Source organism: Eurosta solidaginis, chromosome 4 (assembly GCF_040869045.1).
Source record: "Eurosta solidaginis isolate ZX-2024a chromosome 4, ASM4086904v1, whole genome shotgun sequence".
In the NCBI taxonomy this organism is placed as follows: Eukaryota; Metazoa; Arthropoda; class Insecta; order Diptera; family Tephritidae; genus Eurosta; species Eurosta solidaginis.
Window position 1 is genome coordinate 254,358,542 of NC_090322.1, and position 20,368 is coordinate 254,378,909.

Here is a 20,368-nt window from a genome sequence, read left to right on the forward strand (position 1 = left end):
TTATAAAAATTTTGGACAATGGGCGTGGCACCGCCCTCTTTTAAAAGAAGGTAATTTAAAAGTTTTGCAAGCTGTAATTTGGCAGTCGTTGAAGATATCACGAAGAAATTTGGTAGGCACGTTACTCCTATTACTATATGTGCGCTAAATAAAAATTAGCGAAATCGGATGGCGAACACGCCCACATTTAAAAAAAACTTTTTTTTTTAAGTCAAATTTTAACAAAAAATTTAATATCTTTACAGTAAGAAGTAAATTATGTCAACATTCGACTCCAGTAATAATATGGTGCAACAAAATACAAAGATAAAAGAAATGGGCGTAACTCCGCCCTTTTTCATTTAATTCGTCTAGAATACTTTTAATGCCATAAGTCGAACAAAAATTTACCAATCCTTGTGAAATTTGGTAGGGACATAGATTCTATGACGATAACTGTTTTCTGTGAAAATGGGCGAAATCGGTTGAAGCCACGCCCATTTTTTATACACAGTTGACCGTCTGTCCTTCCGCTCGGCCGTTAACACGATAACTTGCGCAAAAAACGATATATCTTAACTAAACTTAATTCACGTACTTATCTGAAGTCACTTTATCTTGGTAAAAAATATGGCCGAAATCCGACTATGACCACGCCCACTTTTCCGATATCGAAAATTACGAAAAATTAAAAATGCCATAATTCTGTACCAAATATGAAAAAAGAGATGAAACATTGTAATCCGATTAGTTTATTGACGCAAAATATAACTTTAGAAAAAATTTGTAAAATGGGTGTGACACCTACCATATTAAGTAGAAGAAAATGAAAAAGTTCTGCAGGGCGAAATCAAAAGGCCTTGGAATCTTGGCAGGAATACTGTTCGTGGTATGACATATATAAATAAATTAGCGATACCCGACAGAAGATGTTCTGGGTCACCCTGGTCGACATTTTGGTCGATATCTCGAAAACGCCTTCACATATACAACTAAGGGCTACTCCCTTTTAAACTCTCATTAATACTTTTAATTTGATACCCATATCGTACAAACACATTCTAGAGTCACCCCTGGTCCACCCTTAATGCGATATCTCGAAAAGGCGTCCACCTATAGAACTAAGGCTGCGTTTTAAATAATCATTAACACCTTTCATTTGACACACATGTCATACATACCAACACATTCCAGAGTTACCCTAGGTTCATTTTGCTAAATGGTGATTTTCCCTTATTTTGTCTCCAAAGCTCTCAGCTGAGTATGTAATGTTCGGTTACACCCGAACTTAGCCTTCCTTACTTGTTTTTTTTTTTAATTTCTTTGAATTCGCTATGGGTTTTCATCGTCTGTTCACTTTCAAGATACAAAGATATCCGCAGTCTCTTTTGCTAGGCCGAAAAAAAATGTATTCTAAAGCTAGCAAAACAGCGCATTGAGATTTCTTTGTACATTTCTATGATGTATACTTTTTCTGAACATTTCCAGTTACAGTCTGGTTCTAGAATCTGTAGCAGAAAAAATTCTATCTGAACATAATTTTAATGCATTTGCAGCTGAGAAAGAGTTCTGGAAACACAATTTGAAAAAAGACATTCAGCAAACTGGTTCTGGAACAGGATGTTCTTCAGTCTTTCTCTGAGATAGGCTGGCGAGATAGAACGATTCTATAAGTGCTTAGCTGCCGACATACATATGGCCAAATAAGGAATAATAGCATATACATAAAGCCAAATAAGTAAAAATCTCATAAGAAAACATTATTCTTGTCGTTCAGGGTTTTATGGACAATGTCAGAGAAAGGTTTTGTCTTAAATCAAGGTTAGTTTTTGAAGATTTTCTTCTTACCGGATGGCAAGGTTTCTCCGATTCCTATATCGCTCACCTTCACATATAATGAAACTAGAAATGACGGAAATGGAATTTTGAAATTACTCGGAAGAGTGAAAAGTGAAACCTATTTAAACAAAGCTTCTGGGAGTGACTAGCTAAAACCAAGGGGGAAAAATAAAATCAACAACATAATAAAGGTATTGTTTATATGAGAATGCGTATAAGTAAACAATTAGCTAGTAAATAAATAAAAACAGAGAAAGTAAACATATATTAACAAAAAATTTATAACAAGAAGCTTTAGATTTAAATAAACAAAGGATTTCGAGAAGTTAAAGAGACATTTTATAATTAGGTTGCGTCACAACAAAAATTTAATAGGAGGAAAGTGTTTTAAATTATATAATATTGGAGCTTTTATCACAATTTTTATAAGGGCCGCCACATCGTTAATATAAAGAGATAAGGTTAATAGCCGTTTTCTCAAGTAAACTTAAAGGTTTTGTTTAATGCTAGCAATTTATTTTGTTTAAATTTTTTGTTAGACTCAAGCAATAAAATAATATTTTTATAGGATATTTACGAATTATTTTTTTGAGTGTGAACAAACATGCGTACATACGTCTTGACTCGGGACATAGATTCGTTGCTCGTTAATCAACGACTAAAACACTATCACTACCACTAACCACTGCCTTCGAGAAATTTTTGTTGGAACGTTAGACAACGAGTGCAATCTCCTTTCAAGAAAATTGCTAAAAACTACATTGGTAATCGAATCGAGAGGAATCAGTAAACTAGTCCAACTCACATTAGAATATTATTTACAAAATATATTAGAGATCCATTTATGAGCTATATTTTTCCTTGATTTCATTATAAGGGCCCGATTTATTTGTGAACACTATATTTCTCCAGTGTTTCCAGAGTCGTGCTCTTTAGTAAACAAAGGGTGGCTGAAGGTGAATGTACGCCTAATAGAGGTGTCCGCTCAAGTAAGTTTGTACCTATTTTAGACTTTTTTCATTATTTAATAGCTTAAGGTATTAAAACCTTGTATTTTATGGACATACTTTTATTTCACACTGCTTCAAAACCTATGTATTGTGCTCCAGTGGAGGTCTTAGAGCCCCAGTAGAGGTGGGGTGGGGCAAGGGCACTGAACTGTCAGAAATACGATTCGCGTGCTCGCCTATGGACCCGGAATGAACAGATCGTATAATATGGAAGATCACATGAGTGTCTTTCAGGCGGAAGTGGCAGCCGTAACCAAGGCAGCAGGGATACTGGAAGAAAACTGTGTAACAGCAGTCGCGTTAACTATGATATGGACAATCAGGCGGTCATTAAAGCCATAATATCTTGTAATAGCAAGAATTCCAATAGGGAGAACCTTGCAATCATTATAAGAACCTAGTTATATGGGCACAGATGATGCCAAAAAGGCGAATGAAATATGTAGGATAAGTGTCAAAAATCAAAAAATCTACGTTATAAAATAACGATTTTTCGCACAATTTTATAGTATACAGCTGTCCGCGTCGGACCAAGAGAGTTCCCGCCGGAGTTGTCCGGCCAAGGGTGGTGTTCGTCTTATCGAGGTGTCTCTTAGGAGAGGTTTCTCATCTAGCTTCAATGTTTGTTAAAATAACATAAGTAAATCTGTCATCTATATTAAAGGCATTTGAGGATCGGTTACCTGTGTCGCTCCTTTAAGCTGGAGTCCTAATCTGACGAAGGCAATTCGGTATGTAAGTTCCTGGGCACTCATCTCAGATCGCTATTTAAAATGAACGAAATCGGACTATAACCACGCCCACTTTTTCGATATCGAATATTTCGAAAAACCGAAAAAGTGCGATAATTCATTACCAAAGACGGATAAAGCGATGAAACTTGGAGGTGGTTGACCTTATGACGCAGAATAGAAAATTAGTAAAATTTTGGACAATGGGAGCGGCACCGCCCACTTTTAAAAGAAGGTAAATTAAAAGTTAAAAAAAAAAATGTAAGGCGCGATAACCTCCGAAGAGATCTAAGGCCGAGCTCCTCTTCCAATATGCATCGTGCTCCTAGTTTTTTCCTACAAATTGGCGGGATGGGACCTACTTCTTTAATGCCGACTCCGAACGGCATCTGCAAGACAGATGAGTTTTCACTGAGACCTTTTCATAGCAGAAATACACTCGGAGTCACTTGGTAAGGGCATAGCTTCTATGGCGATAACTGTTTTCTGTGAAAATGGGCGAATTCGGCTGAAACCACGCCCAGTTTTTATACACAGTCGACCGTCTGTCCTTCCGCTTGGCCGTTAACACGATAACTTGAGCAAAAATCGATATATCTTTACTAAACTTAGTTCACGTACTTATCTGAACTCATTTTATCTTGTTATTAAAAATGGGCGAAATCCGACTATGACCACGCCCACTTTTTCGATATCGAAAATATGGAAAAACGAAAAAAAGATGCCATAATTCTATACCAAATACGAAAAGAGGGATGAAACATGGTGATTGAATTGGTTTTTTTATATTACCATATATACCAATAAAACGAATAGATAGCTGAAGAAAGATAGCAAAGGCAAAGCTTTCAGCTGAGTATGCAATGTTCGGTTACACCCGAACTTAGCTTTCCTTACTTGTTTTTTTTTTTAGTTCTGCGCGCCATTATATCATATTAATGCAAACAACAAATTGTATAGAAACAAAACTAACTTTTCCATATTTACATGTGCTGCACAAGAAATAAAAGAGCGAAAATTTAAACAAAAGTCAAAAACTTTAATTGCATTTCGAATTACTACAACAATAATAATATAAACCGGCTTCTTGTATAGCTTCACGTATATGTAAACATAAACAAATGAAAACGTTTTCTGGTTTGTACTAAGCACGTTGCGAATTAATGAATAATAAATAAATTGTTTATTATATATTAACAACAAAAATGAGAGGAAAAAATGTAAACAAAACTAACTTACTATTCATATACAAATAGCACAAGGAACAATGCGCTAAAACAACAATAGAAAATATAAGGAAAGCTAAAGATTTAAACATGTAAGAATCAGGGATCCAAACTGTTATTCCTTTTATAATAAAAATCCTTCAGAAAAAATTATTAAATCCGGACTTTCAGTTTTTAAGGACAATAAAAGTCCGGTCCTATAACTATGGAACAGCTCATACAGTTGAGACGATTGTTTTTCATACAAAATCCTTTTTGTTTCAACAAGCACTGTATCACATTTCAAGACAATATTTAAATTTAATCAATATGGCAACAAACCCAGTCGAAGTTTTCTATGGAAAAGTATATGTATAGTACTATGAGAGTTGGTTCTAGTTTTCCTATTACAAATTTTTGGTGTTACTAACAGATGCTTTCAAATCATCATATAACTTTAAAATCTAGACAATTAGAAGAATATATTGGTAAAAAAATCCTTCCAGCATAGTTATAGGGCTGATTTTTATTTGTACAGATTTAACTTTTATTTTCGGACTTTAAAAGCCCGGATTTTACCTTTATTTATAGATTTTTTTGAAAAAGTTCGAAAATAAAAAGGATGCATGATTCGTCATGATCCTATAAGCTTTCGCCGAGGAAAATTTTTTTAAGCCGAGACAAAAGAACAAAATAACTAATAAAATGGGTCCCTGGTAAGAATATAACTAAGGAAATATATAAATTAAATGGGGGCAATTCAAATTATTGTCCGTACTTACAAAACAAGGCATATAAAAAATGAAATAAAGCGTAGAAAGCTTATGAAATGAATAAAACAAATGCGAAACAAAAAGGGTAAATATTAAAGTAAAAAACATAAAGAATATTTAAATAAGCAATTCAATAAATTGAAAGTAAAACAAACTAAATAAAGAAGATACCAAAAGGATGAGTTAGTTTATAAAATAAAGAGAAATAAAAACAAGTAAGGAAGGCTAAGTTCGGGTGTAACCGATCATTACATACTCAGTTGAGAGCTATGGAGACAAATTAAGGGAAAATCACCATGTAGGAAAATTAACCTAGGGTAACCCTGGAATGTGTTTGTATGACATGTATATCAAATGGATGGTATTAAAGAGTATTTTAAGAGGGCCATAGTTCTCTAGGTGGACGCCATTTCTAGATATCGACCAAAATGTGGACCAGGGTGACCCAGACCATCATCTGTCGGGTACCGCTAATTTATTTATATATGTAATACCACGAACAGTATTCCTGCCAAGATTCCAAGGGCTTTTAATCTCGCCCTGCAGAACTTTATCATTTTATTTTACTTAATATGGAAGGTGCCACACCCATTTTACAAAGTTTTTTTCTTAAGTTATATTTTGCGTCAATAAACCAATCCAATTACCATGTTTTATCCCTTTTTTCGTATTTGGTATTGAATTATGGTATTTTTTTTTTTCATTTTTCGTAATTTTCGATATCGAAAAAGTGGGCGTGGTCATAGTCGGATTTCGGCTATTTTTTATACCAATACAAAGTGAGTTCAGATAATTACGTGAACTGAGTTTAGTAAAGATATATCGATTTTTGCTCAAGTTATCGTGTTAGCGGCCAAGCGGAAGGACAGACGGTCGACTGTGTATAAAAACTGGGCGTGGCTTCAACCGATTTCGCTCTTTTTCACAGAAAACCGTTATCGTCCTAGAATCCTAGCCCCTACCAAATTTCATAAGGATTGGTAAATTTTTGTTCGACTTATGGCATTAAAAGTATCCTAGACAAATTGAATGAAAAAGGGCGGAGCCACGCCCATTTTGAAATATTCTTTTATTTTTGTATTTTGTTGCACCATATCATTACTGGAGTTGAATGTTGACATAATTTACTTATATACTGTAAAGATATTAATTTTTTTGTTAAAATTTTACTTAAAAAAAATTTTTTTTTAAAGTGGGCGTGGTCGTTCTCCGATTTTGCTAATTTTTATTAAACATACATATAGTTATAGGAGTAACGTTCTTGCCAAATTTCATCGTGATATCTTTAACGACTGCCAAATTACAGCTTGCAAAACTTTGAAAAAACCTTCTTTTAAAAGTGGGCGGTGCCACGCCCATTGTTCAAAGTTTTACTAATTTTCGATTCTGCGTCATAAGTTCAACCCACCTACCAAGTTTCATCGCTTTATCCATCTTTGGTAATGAATTATCGCACTTTTTCGATTTTTCGAAATTTTCGATATCGAAAAAGTGTGCGTGGTTATAGTCCGATATCGTTCATTTTAAATAGCAATCTGAGATGAGAGCCCAGGAACCTACATACCAAATTTCATCAAGATACCTCAAAATTTACTCAAGTTATCGTCTTAACGGACGGACGGACGGACATGGCTCAATCAAATTTTTTTTCGATACTGATAATTTTGATATATGGAAGTCTATATCTATCTCGATTCCTTTATACCTGTACAACAACCGTTATCCAATCAAAGTCAATATACTCTGTGAGCTCTGCTCAACTGAGTATAAAAACTGTGCGCTCGTTCTTCCTTGTAAATGAGTGAAAGTACAAAGGCAAGTACAACAGAAAAGTTGTTTGATATATATGCTCAGGGTGGTGTGGTGTGCAATATCCGATTCTTCCTTTCGCATTATGCATTTGTTTTATAATTGAAATGTCAAATTTTACTAAACTGCTAGCAGTTTGTTTTGCTGTATTTTTCGCACGCCGCTTTGTTTATTCTTTCTTCGTTCGTATGGCATTATCCTGGGCCCGAATCGTAACATACGATCACGGATCGGCAACTGTATGAAAGAAAATTACGTGATACGTCAAACGTATAATCAAAATGGAATTATAACATACGATAGCAAACGGAACATATTTTATTTTCAATTCACAATAAATTCTACGATCCACATTAGATTGGATTGTATCTTTAGCTCACAATAGATTTTGAACTGTCAAATTGGTTGCCAAAATATAAACAATAAAGTAAATAACTTCGATGGATCAAATTTTATTGTTTTGCTCCAGAAATAGCGAAGGCGATAAAAAGATAGTCCAAAGGCGGTTAAGAGAGTGCAGTAACCCTTTGGATTTATCGAACAAAGCGCAAGCATATCATTTATGTATTATATCTTTGTAACAAAAAATTATTGCAGTTTCTTGAAGAGATTGCGCTTAACTTAAGAAGCTTTTAGTTACTTTTTGGAGAAGTTAAATTTGAAGCAAGCCGATACCAAAGCGGGTGTCTCGCCATGAGTTCCGCCAATATTTCCTTTTGGTTTGGATTAAGCTTGTTTGATTTCGACCTTTCTTAATAATAACAGTTTGCAATTTGTTATTATGTTTTACTTATTCATCTATTTTAACAATTTTTTTACGTTTTCAATGAAATTTGTGTGTATATTATTGCCGGTTTGTGCTCGAATGAAAGTGGAACGGAACGTGTACGTTCAGTCACTCGTCACGTATGTTGCGATCCAAAATTATGATCGAAGTAGTACGTTAGCGTATGTTATAATCCGAAAAACATATTTTTACCTGACGAGTTATAGATCATGGATGTTACGATTTGGCCCCTGTTTGATTTGACCTATTTGAAATAATGCTGCTATTGCTTTAGGTAATATGGCCGTTGTGTGCCCGCATTGTTTCGCTTTAAAAATCAAAGATGAATCAAAATGCATAATGTATGCAATATACATACATTTTTAAAGATATGAGTTTTTATTTTTGGAATAACGCTTAATGGAAAATCGAAATACTTCCGAACCAAAGTAAATACATCGTAAGTAATTTCTACATACATACACGTATATGTACACAAAGCGCGTGGCGAAGGCTCACGTATCCATGGCCAGCTGTAGTAAATAAAGTATTTCGATGGTTCAAAATATGGTTCACAGCATGAATCTATTTCATGGACTAACGAAATTTAAAATACGGAAAATACGAAGGTTTTTAGAAAGCACTTAAATCAAATTCATTGGACATTAAAAAACCTGCTTCATAGATATCGCATTTTGATTAAAATTTCAGCAGAACTTAATTATTAGCAATGCCTACTCACTTCTAACAAGTGTTTCTGCGTATGTACATGCCCCCGGTGGGACACGCTTCATTGTTGAATAATTTTTACTAACACCAAATAAGTCAAAACTGAAGTGTTGGATATATTTTCGACGAGTTTCTAACAATGAAAGAAGGATCTGGTTTCTATCCAATGAATATTTTTGCAGGACGTTGCATAATGCCGAGCTCAGCAGTAAAAAAAAAATAAGAAGCTTGAAAACTTTTCGCAGGGTATTACTTGGAAAAACAAGGGCCGAGATTGATCAGGTTCGTGCCGCTTTTTGCTCTTTTAAAACCCGATTTCGCTAGGTTAGGTTACTCAAAGGAGGCGCGATTAATAAAAACTTATTATAAATACAAAGATATAGCACAAATTCTTTTAATTAAAAATAAGGGTTTACTATATCTTGGCTTTGAATGGACTTCAGTTTTAAATTCAAACTTTCCACACACCGTGTACATGTTTTTTGTGTTGTTTATAAATAAATATTCATAACACTTGAACAAATTTGTACATAAAACCTTTTGCTCAATTAACGATGTTTCCACAACTGTGCCGTGTAGAATTCGAAATACTTAAATAAAAAACAATAAAATTTTATGGAAACGTAATTTAAGAAAGTAAATATTTAGATCCCTGCAGCGAATCGCACTAGTTCCGAACCAGCTCAGAACAATTGCACTAAAAGTCGGTACTAACTAGTGGCAAATCCGTCTTCTCGAAGTGCTTTCAACTGATCCTTTTAACAATGTGATGTCCCACAAAATAGCAAGTGTCATCAATGCAGACCTTTTGAACACATTCTGAACTGGTTTACTCGTAGGTGGTTTTGATAATGTCACAGCCCTTGATTGATTAACTTAAATGCATAGAGCTCAAACTTCAGCGCTATTGGTACAAGTGGGGCTGCCAACTGTTACACCCTGCCTCCGATTAGTACCAGTTCAAAGGTAGTCATTAAATCTCTAGGGCGAAACTGTAGCTTTGAGCGACTCTCTCCCATTTTCTCTGCGGGGATACTACGCACGTCAAGGGGATTTATGCCATTGTATTCAATAAAGCGAAAAATCAATAATTTTTTTTAACTATTTCAAATATTTGACAAGTCTGTAGGTTGGCGCTTTAAGGTGAAAAGGCGTGTAGAGTTTCATGTTATACTTTTTGTTCATGAACATTTTTATTATTATGTACATACTTTGGCCCTATTATCTTACGAGTAAATTAATAGCACACACTTGAACAAATAACTAATTTATTCTTATGTAGCCGAAAAAAACAAAAAAAAAAAAGCCGATCATTTAAGAAGTAAACAATTTCGGCTTGTGGCTCGATTGAGTTCATCTCGTTTCTTTTGCTTTTGTGGGCCACAAGGTGTTATAAGGGAGCTCACAAATCGAAATAATTTTTACCGATTTACAAAGTTTTTTCCCCTTAAAGTTATGATCTATTTAGAAATCAAACAATGCAGAATTACTTTTTCCGGCGAGTGCCACTGTGGAATAAGTAAACAATTGAGAGGAGAGGGTAGCTTTAAAGTAAATTTTTATCTAGCATCCCCCATATGAAGAAAATAAAACATACATATATACATACATACATACTAGAGGTTTACGCCGATCACTTTATCTCTATTATATACCGGCGGCGGCGGCGTGGATGGAGAACACCGGCGTACGCCGGCGCGCCACCCACGCCGCCGCCTACTTCAAAAAGCTTGATTTTTCTATTCAAAAAACTAATATTTAGGAAAGGTTTTGTTTGTATGTATTTAAGGAAATCAACGTTTTGGCTCCTTGCGGAGGGATTGGCCCTCGTTCATTTACTCCAGCGAGGCTTCGTACCTAACCCCGGTCTTTGGAATTGGTACTCCTGCGTCTGCTGAAAAGAAATAGAGATACATAAAATGGTCACACCTTTGTCTGTATATCTCGTGCAATGCGTAGTTTCACCTGGCGTTAACTCCTAATAATCGTCGCTGACACAATTTCTTTAAATTACTTGTGGCTCCTTGGCCACACGCACAAAGGCGACTTACGGTTGCTATTAATGGTCTATAAATACTCATGACTCTCGTGGCACACGGCGCCTCCAGTTTTTTCGGCTGTTTTTAAGAGCTACAATTCCCGATATGCAAACGTAGCAATCCTGACCACATCGACGTCACTTTCCTAGAAGATCTGGGTGTAGCTCCGAAGACTTTCTAACGGATGTTTTTGTCGCGCTATGCTGCCAAGCTACACCAGAGAAACATCTTGAAACGTTAGGGAGTAACTACTCGGTCAAGGATGCCGCCCTCGAAATCATAAGCAGTCTAAGTGGATGTCATTGCGTAACTCATGGGTGAAAATCGTATACACCTCGGTGCATCTACATAACTAAAATTTTACAAGCACCCTGGATAAAGTTTTTAAAATGTAGATCAAAGTTTGCAGACGTTTGTGTTCACAACATTGATTTCAATAGTCTTCGTGAAATCAAAACGATATTTTAGAAAGAAAGTCGACCGATTTTAAGATGAAAGGTGTTAACTGCTGTTTTCCGGCCTTATGATATAAGAGCTCATTATGGATGACCGCGTAGCTTCAGTTTTCAGACTAGTTCGACTATCCACTACGTTAGGGTAGTAGCTCACACGGTCATTATTTCGACTGTCTTGGGAAAGCTTTTGCTTCACCACTTTGAGTGTTCTTGCTAAGGACAAAGCCTCACCTGGTAAATACATATATGTGCCTACGTATTCAAATTTGTAAAAGGAGCCGTAACGTGTGCGTGATATTTAAACTTGGTTGATAGGCTATATCCAATGCGATTCACTCCAAGGGACTAGTTTTGGATAGGGCCGCCAACCTTATGTCAAACCGGGAGACTTGGGTGTTGCAGGATGAAGTGTGAAAATTAAAATTAACAATTCATACGCTATTGTATAGTTTCGCAAATAAACAACAGATTTTTGAATGTAAGCCCAAATGATTTTTCAAAACCTTCTCATACGTACATATATCCTCAACTTAAGTATGAGGTAAGAATCATTTCAAAGTAGTGTTTGTGCCCCTAGAACATACTAAAAGATTTTGCATCACTGATTTGGCTTATTCTTTCAGCCAATCGCAATATAAAATTTAAAAAAAATCGGTACCTTTTTTGCTTTTTTAAAAACTTGAGGACAATTTGAAAACAATTTGAAACGCCTTGGGTAATTTTATTTGAATTCATTGTTCAATATTTTTTGGAAAAAATATGTAAAGTAAGCATATCAATTTATTATATAACTTTTCTTTTAGTGTTTTGTTTTAATAACTTGGTGAAATGGGTGATGCAAAGTCTGTATTAAGCTGACATCGAAAACGTCTGTTTTTTTAATAACTTTTGAACAGTTAGAAAGAATAAAATTTCGCAATTAGTTTCTTATAACTGGCAGTGATGCGCATCCGTTGATACCACTTTCCACCATATCCGACCAATTTTCGACATGAACAATAAAAGGCCTAAACATTCTTTTTAAACGACTAGAAAATATAGTAACACGCCGGACGCCGCGCCGATATTTTTGACATTCGACGGCGGCGTGCGAAAACCGACCCTAATCGACGGCGGTGGCGGCGTATATATCTAATACATACATACATACAAAAACAATTGTAATAGAAAATTAATAATGACTTAAAAAGCTGATACCAAAAAATTCTGGAAATAAACCCAAAAGAGTCTCGATGTGGTCGAAAATTATTCCCAAATAGTTTCGACTATATCCCGAAAATGAGCAGGGAATAATCCTGTAATGGTTTTGGCAATATCTGGAGAAAACACTCGAAATTATTTCGAAATAGTCAATAGACAATAGAAAATGTACTTACATAACTTAAAAAAAAATTAAGAATATCGGCCGATTTTTACATTAAATAACCGGATTAAGTTAAGATTTGGAATTTGGGTGATTTGGGAGGTATTAAAAGTCGTTTTAGCAAACAAAGAAAAACAGTTTTTACAGTTTTCCTACATCTCCTTCTACATCTATACTTTATGCCGCTCTCAAACCACTATGTGATCCTGAGATGATCCCACAGTAGAGGGGAGATTGTCTGAAATCGATCCCTAAAACGATTCCGTAACAATCCCAAGTTATTACAAAATAGCCCTAGACATTAGACCTTCATACGCTCAAAACAACACGATCTGAGCCTGAAAGAAAATCTCTCGAAATAAATTGCGCGCATTTCCAAAATTGCAAGAACCTCTATTTTAAAGTCCCATTTATTTATTATCACTAGTCAAAGTCAACATGTTCAAGAGTAATAATGATTAAAAAATTATTAAGAATTATCTGTTTCCAGAGAGCCTTGGGATCCCTTCTTCAAAAGCATAAATAAAGCTCACTTTTGAGAGAAAAATATAGCCAGCGGATGCTTCCAGACTGTAAGCTTATGGTGGAAGTTTTGTCTAGAGCCGAGGTAGCACTCAGTCAAACCAGGATCAAGTAGAGGAACCATATAAACACTCATCGAATAAAAACACAATATTTGCCCATGTGCTAAGCTCGAATACACACACACAAACGAGGCTTGAGGCGTAAAGAGGACAGCAGTTTTCTTTATAAGAAGAGTGGAGAGCGAAGTGGCCTGGGTTATTGGCAAAGATGACTTGATACGAAACATTTGCTTACGCTCTCACGAGGGATTTATTTCAAATTTGTGCTGGCAACAATCACAGATAAATCCCTCGCGGCAGCTGAGGCGGGTGCCAGAACAAAAAATGTGCCAGCTTAAACGAAAAACGGGCCAAAAATTTCGGTAAACTTTAGTTTGACCTACAACTGTAGAAATGCGTTAAAAAATTATGGGAAAAAAGATAAAAATACTTGTTTTGGTGTAAGTATTATTAGTTCGAAGGCGGAGGGTAAATATTATTTCTCATTCAAAAGTTATCACTAAAAACAGGTTTTGTAAATATGAAGTTCCGATGCAACCAGTCCATTTTGATCACAGAACCTGGAACGTCAGACATGTAAGATAAGCCCTATCCACTAAATCATGTTAACTATTATATCGTAGGTCCGATTTACTCAAATTTCAATAGAATATTTGGTTTCCACTGTGAGTTAAATGTGCTACAATATTTGACTAATTAATTTAATCAAAATGCAAATTTTACTTAGATTTGTTTATATTTAACTCTAGCTTGTCGTATTATTGTAAAATCAGTTTAAAGAAATGAATATTTTTCGAATATCATTTTATTAAATGGTGAAACTATAAAATCGCTGAAATGTATATCAAAAATCCCATATTCAGATCTATTCATTTTTGTTTGGAGTGGCATCATTGACAAATGTTATAAAAAATGTGGATTTTGACAGCGCTCTCTCGAAACAAAGAGTTGCAAATCCATTCATCTATGGTTATTGGTATGTAACTGACAGAGAAGTTGAGGGCAACGGTGGTGGGATGATCCGTGATCGGCGACATACGGCCAATGAGAGCAGTAGCTCCTGCTGACTCGCTGAGACTGATTGCAAATTTTGTTAACCTCTTTACTTATACATACATATATATAACTTCGCTAATAATATAGCACTGATGACTAATATAGTGTAGGAGCTTGCTATTGACTGTTGTTTAGCATTGTGAATGATAATACTGTTTTCACACAGACGGCTTATTGAATAATAAAGGCAGTTTTCTACATTAAGACGCTCATTGAGCTCAATCTTCCCTACAAAATTCGAATCTATTATTATTTCATTAGTAGCTAATCGAATGCCTAATGAAGTCAAAAGCACAATGCAACTCTGTTGGCAGCTTTCCACTTCCGTTTCCGCTTCTTAGTTTTCAAAGCAAATGTCATTGTCTACATGGCGGAACGATACAAGGTGGCCGCATCGAACAGCTGATTATAACCTTTTTAATTTGATTTGATACATCTACTACCGGCGCAGTACGATTTTGACATTTGTCCATCGAATTTACAAGTACATGGAATTTTGTTTGTTTGTAGGTATGTCACCATGCTCCCACCTTGTATCGTTCCGCCATGATTGTCTGTCTCATCCTTCATACTAATCGAGCAGTTACTTCTGTGTGAAAGCAAAAAATTTACGATTTCATTAGCAGGTGAAATGAGATCATTAAGTTTCTGTGTGAAAACAGTATAACTAAGTGTGATATAATGTATATTGGAACGATTTTCCGTCATCCCTTGTCAAATTTGGTTTTGAGACAAACCGGTTTCGGCGTTGTGCCATCGTCAGTGGTTTGTTTCAAAACCAATTTTGACAAGGGATGACGGAAAATCGTTCCAATATACATCATTTATCCACCCTGTCGGAAAATCAACCAAACAAGATAAGTAAGTGTGATATCTTATCTGTCAACTGCCTGACAGGATGTTCAATATCGCTACTTTTTAGCGTTTTGACAGGGTGTTCAATATGGCGGCGCATATCTTCAGCGGGTAATAGAAAGAGATGCAGAATGAGATAGCGATAGTCAGTTACAAATCAGGTGATCCAATCATTTCGGAATTTTGACGTCTATGCAGAAGATATCACACTTAGTTATCATTCACAATGTTGTTTAGTCAGTTGTTGTTCGATCATCTCTTGCTCGGCTGCAGCATGGAGTTTCAAGCATTTTAAATTACAGTAGTACTACTGTAACGCTACATTACGTTGTTCAGCTGTTCTGATGTGACTGAATTACAAAGAAAGGAAGTACAAATGATGCCGCTGTATTGTAGTAGGCCCAACTCTGCTTCGAGTTCTGAAGCGGGCAACATGAAAGTATTATAGGAAGAGTTTAAAAAATAACGGGCTTGCCTCTCGAAAGTTGTAGGCAAGTCTTGCGAGTGTACATCAGACCGGTAACGTTTTTCACCGAGAGCTTATCTATCTTAATAGGTAACGTCTGTAGTCAGCACAAAAACTAGAGATCCAGACAATTTGTAGATAAAGTTAAAAGTACCTAACTATATATGTGACTTTTCTTATTCTACTCTGGCCTCAATCTCCATGGAAATATTATTACCAAACTATTATTACAATACCTAGATGAACTTCTGTTAGTCTCCAGATATTGGACTGTATGCAGAAAATAAAATGCGCACTTGCATTATAGGAGCTGACTTAAGTTGTCATTGTAAAATCGTATAAATGTTTGTTTATTAGGTAGGCGCTAAATGCGGAAATACTACTAGTTACAACAATGAACAATGCCAAACAAAAATTACGGAAGACCTTCGACAATACTTTACAGTTGTAATAACATTTACTGGACGAGTAAAAATGACTGGTTAGGTATTTTTGTTATCGATTCTAAATAAAGTTATTATTACTTTTTTTTTTTTTAATAATAATTACTTACCTTGAGATTTGCTGTCAATAAATATACAATTTGTCGTTGAATCTCGAGAAGATCCGTCGTTACATATTATTATAGTAGAAAGGCACATTTAATTATATTAAAATTAATTAAATACAATTTGGCAAATCTTGAGTATTTAAACAGCACACAAACATTGTGAAACAAACAAAAAAAATTAAGACGTTTGAAAAATTAATTATAATTCTATTCATTAAAATTATTCACTTGAAACACAAAAGTAAAACTATTCTAATATTAGACAAATTTAATTTAATCACTGAAACACTGAATTAAAGCGATTTCATTTGGGAATGATTGGACCGATTAGAGATCTGGAAATAAAAAATAAAATGCCAATAAATGAAAGAAATTTAATGTAAATGAAGTATTATTAATAAGAATAGTTGAAAATGAAATTTGAGCACTTTTAAATTTTTATCCAAAGGGGAATGATCGTAAATAAAACAAAACAAGTAAGGAAGGCTAAGTTCGGGTGTAATCGAACATTACATACTCAGCTGAGACTTACCAAAGTTAATGGAGCACTTATGCGAATAATGCCTAACATTGGTGGTCCGAGCGAAGTTACACGTCAGCTATTGTCCACAGTAACCAGCTCAATAATACTATACGCAGCACCAGTGTGGTATGGATCTAAACGGACCCATCAAAAATATATATTAGCAGCGTACCCACTTGCTGCTTTAAGAATAGCAAGTGCTTATAGGACGGTATCCGACGACGCGATCCTGGTTCTAACCCGGAAAATCCCAGTGGACTTACTGGCAAGCAAAATGGCCGATCTGCATAACACTAATATCGAACGACCATCTGAAGAAGCCAAGAAAAGAGCAAGGACACAAACAATAGCTAAGTGGCAAGAACGGTGGGAGGCCTCGAGTAAAGGGCGTTGGACCTTCACGCTAGTTTGGAACGTAGCTCAATGGAATGAGCGGAAGCACGGCGAACTGAACTACCATCCCACGCAGATAATGAGTGGACATGACGGTTTCAAATAGTATTTATGGAAGCGTAGAATAGAGGAAGATCCTCATTGCCCAAAGTATACCACGGAGTTAGAAAACGCAGAGCACGTCATGTTCCACTGCCCCCGTTTCCACGAGGAAAGACTCGCCTTGCATAGAGTCTTTGGGGAGGAACCTACCACGAGAAATTTAGTATCACAAATGTGCAACAGGAAAGGTGCTGGACTGCAGTGAGCAAAATGGCATTTATAGTAATGACACGCCTGATGGATGCTGAGAGGGAGCGCAGAAAAATGCGCATGCGAAGCAGTGGCGATTAAATCGACACTCAGAGCAAATGGCGTGAAGCAGCGACAACAGTAGGCTCTTAAAAAATGATAAATATGGAACGCCACCCTGAAGAAATGTGAAAGCGGGTCCGGGGTGGGCGACGTTTCCAAAACGGGACTGTTTTTTAGTCTACGAACCCGGTTGCTGCGACTGCAGCAATTATGGTGCATGAGGAATTTTTAAGCCCCCCCGTAAAAAAAAAAAATAATAAAATACTCAGCTGAGAGCTTTGGAGACCAAATTGTCTCTTTCATGGATACACACAAATGGTAATACTAAAAAGTGGAGCAACTTGCCTTTGCTATCTTTCTTCAGCTATCAATTCGTTTTATTTGAATATTTTTTTTTAAATATGAAAATTTGGTTAAATTTGAATTCATTTCTTTTTTTTAAACACCCCTGAACTATTTTCGAAGCGCTCTTAATTATGAGTCCGATAAGAGTCATATTAGGTGGAAATTATTAGCCGTATGCCAAGAATGTTTTTTTTTTTTTTTGATATATGGAAGTCTAAATTTATCTCCATTAGTTTATACAGTTGCGGAATACCGTTTTGCGAACAAAATTAATATACTTTGTGCGCTCTGCTGCGTTGGTTTCGTAGATGGTTTATAAGTGGTTTTTAATTCCATATCGCAAATTGTAGACCAAGGGTGAGGTGTTTTGGAACGATTTTCCTTCATCCTTTGTCAAATAAGGGAAGATCACCATGTAGGAAAATGAACCTAGCGTAACCCTGGAATGTATTTGTATGACATGGGTATCAAATGACAGGTATTAAAGAGTATTTAAAAGGGAGTGGACCTTAGTTCTATTGGTGGCCTTTTCGAGATATCGCCATAAAGTATGAAATTAAGGTTTAATGCGGATTTTAGAAGGGAGTGGCCCTTAGTTGTATATGTGAAGGTGTTTTCGGGATGGCCCAGAACATCATCTGCGGGTACCGCTAATTTATTTATATATGTAATACCACGAACAGTATTATTGCCATGATTCCAAGGGCTTTTGATTTCGCCCTGCAGAATTTTTTCATTTTCTTCCACTTAATATTGTAACGAATTTACTGCAAATCCTCTTATTTGCAGCCTTCTGCTAAGTTCGAATCACTAAACTGTTGAATAAATAACTCCAATATTTAATAATGCAAAATGGCCTTTATTAAAGTACTTCACAATAAACAACTCTACTATTGCTCGACAGATAGCGTGCTTAATCAAAACTGACTCTCGCGCCTCTACTGTTGATGCTTTTATACTCCGTGATTTCCTCGTTGCATCTTCTAGGCGCTTCCAGAATTTACTTAGTTACTGCCATATAATTATAACTACAGATGCACGTGTATAGCTTCTCATATGCGCGTGTATTTGTGAGCGACACTTCCACAATTACCATTGCATACTTTTGGGAGCATATCAGATAAGATTTCTGCATGTGTTCGTGCATCTCTTCTCCGCTGCGTGTACGTACATATGTGTAGACATAATGATTGATTCGTTTATGTAGATACATAATGATTGATTCATGGATGTGCATACAAGTCACTCTTAGCATTGGCTTAGAGATGACAGTACCCCTTAGTGTTGATAATATTCGTAACAATATGGTATCTGTCACACCCATTTTAAAAATTTTTTCTAAAGTTATATTTTGCGTCAAAACCCCAATCCAATCACCATGTTTCATCCCTTTTTTCGTATTTGGTATAGAATTATAGCATTTTTTCGTTTTTTGAAATTTTCGATATCGAAAACGTGGGCGTGGTCAAAGTCGGATTTCGCCCATTTTTAATACCAAGATAAAGTGAGTTCAGAAAAGTACGTGAACTAATTTTTGAAAAACATATATCGAGTTTTGCTCAAGTTATCGTGTTAACGGCCGGGCGGAAGGACAGACGGTCGACTGTGTATAAAAACTGGGCGTGACTTCAAGCGATTTCACCCATTTTCACAGAAAACAGTTATCGCCATAGAAGCTATGCCCTTACCAAATTTCACAAGGATTGGTAAATGTTTGTTCGACTTATGGCATTAAAAGTATTCTAGACAAATTAAATGAAAAAGGGCGGAGCCACGTCCATTTTGAAATTTTCTTTTATTTTTGTATTTTGCTGCACCATATCATTACTGGAGTTGAGTGTTGACATAATTTATCTATATAGTTACTCTAAAGATATTAAATTTGTTTGTTAAAATTTTACTTAAAAATCTTTTTTTAAAAAGTGGGCGTGTTCGTCACCCGATTTTGCTAATTTTTATTTAGAACAAATATAGTAATAGGAGTAACGTTTCTGCCAAATTTCATCATGATATCTTCAACGACTGCCAAATTACAGCTTGCAAAACTTTTAAATTACCTTCTTTTAAAAGTGGGCGGTGCCACGCCCATTGTCCAAAACTCTGCGTCATAGGGTCAACCCACCTACCAAGTTTCATCGCTTTATCCGACTTTGGTAATGAATTATCGCACTTTTTCGGTATTTTCGAAATTTTCGATATCGAAAAAGTGCGCGTGGTTATAGTCCGATTTCGTTCATTTTAAATAGCGATCTGAGATGAGTGCCCAGAAACTTACATACCAAATTTCATTAAGATACCTCAAAATTTACTCAAGTCGTATCGTGTTTACGGACAGACGGGCGGACGGACGGACATGGCTATATGAATTTATTTTTCCGCCCAGATCATTTTGGTATATGTATCGAAGTCTGTATCTATCTCGATTAGTTTATGGCGTTACGGGGTACCGTTATGCGAACAAAATTAATATCCTCTGTGAGCTCTGCTCTGCTGAGTATAAATATATATACTCATATTAATAACTCATTCAAAATAAACATATTT

General features: G+C 35.7%; 2 protein-coding genes across 19 annotated transcripts in view; both read right to left on the reverse strand.

Moving 5' to 3' along the window:
* The window catches only part of Myc, a 148,186-nt gene extending 131,836 nt beyond the window's left edge, over window positions 1-16,350 (reverse strand). Inside the window, exon 1 of the mRNA XM_067785733.1 lies at window positions 16,213-16,350. Coding sequence (XP_067641834.1) covers window positions 16,213-16,300 — 88 coding nt within the window. The 5' untranslated portion in view covers window positions 16,301-16,350. The remainder of the gene's footprint in view (window positions 1-16,212) is intronic.
* Window positions 16,351-16,406: 56 nt separating this feature from the next.
* The window catches only part of zuc (Mitochondrial cardiolipin hydrolase zuc), a 201,918-nt gene continuing 197,956 nt past the window's right edge, over window positions 16,407-20,368 (reverse strand). For 17 of the 18 annotated variants that reach the window (XM_067785760.1, XM_067785758.1, XM_067785756.1 and 14 more), the window contains exon 5: window positions 16,407-16,544. The gene's annotated coding sequence lies outside the window, so the exon portion shown is untranslated. The remainder of the gene's footprint in view (window positions 16,545-20,368) is intronic. The other variant, XR_010953213.1, reaches the window with a different exon arrangement.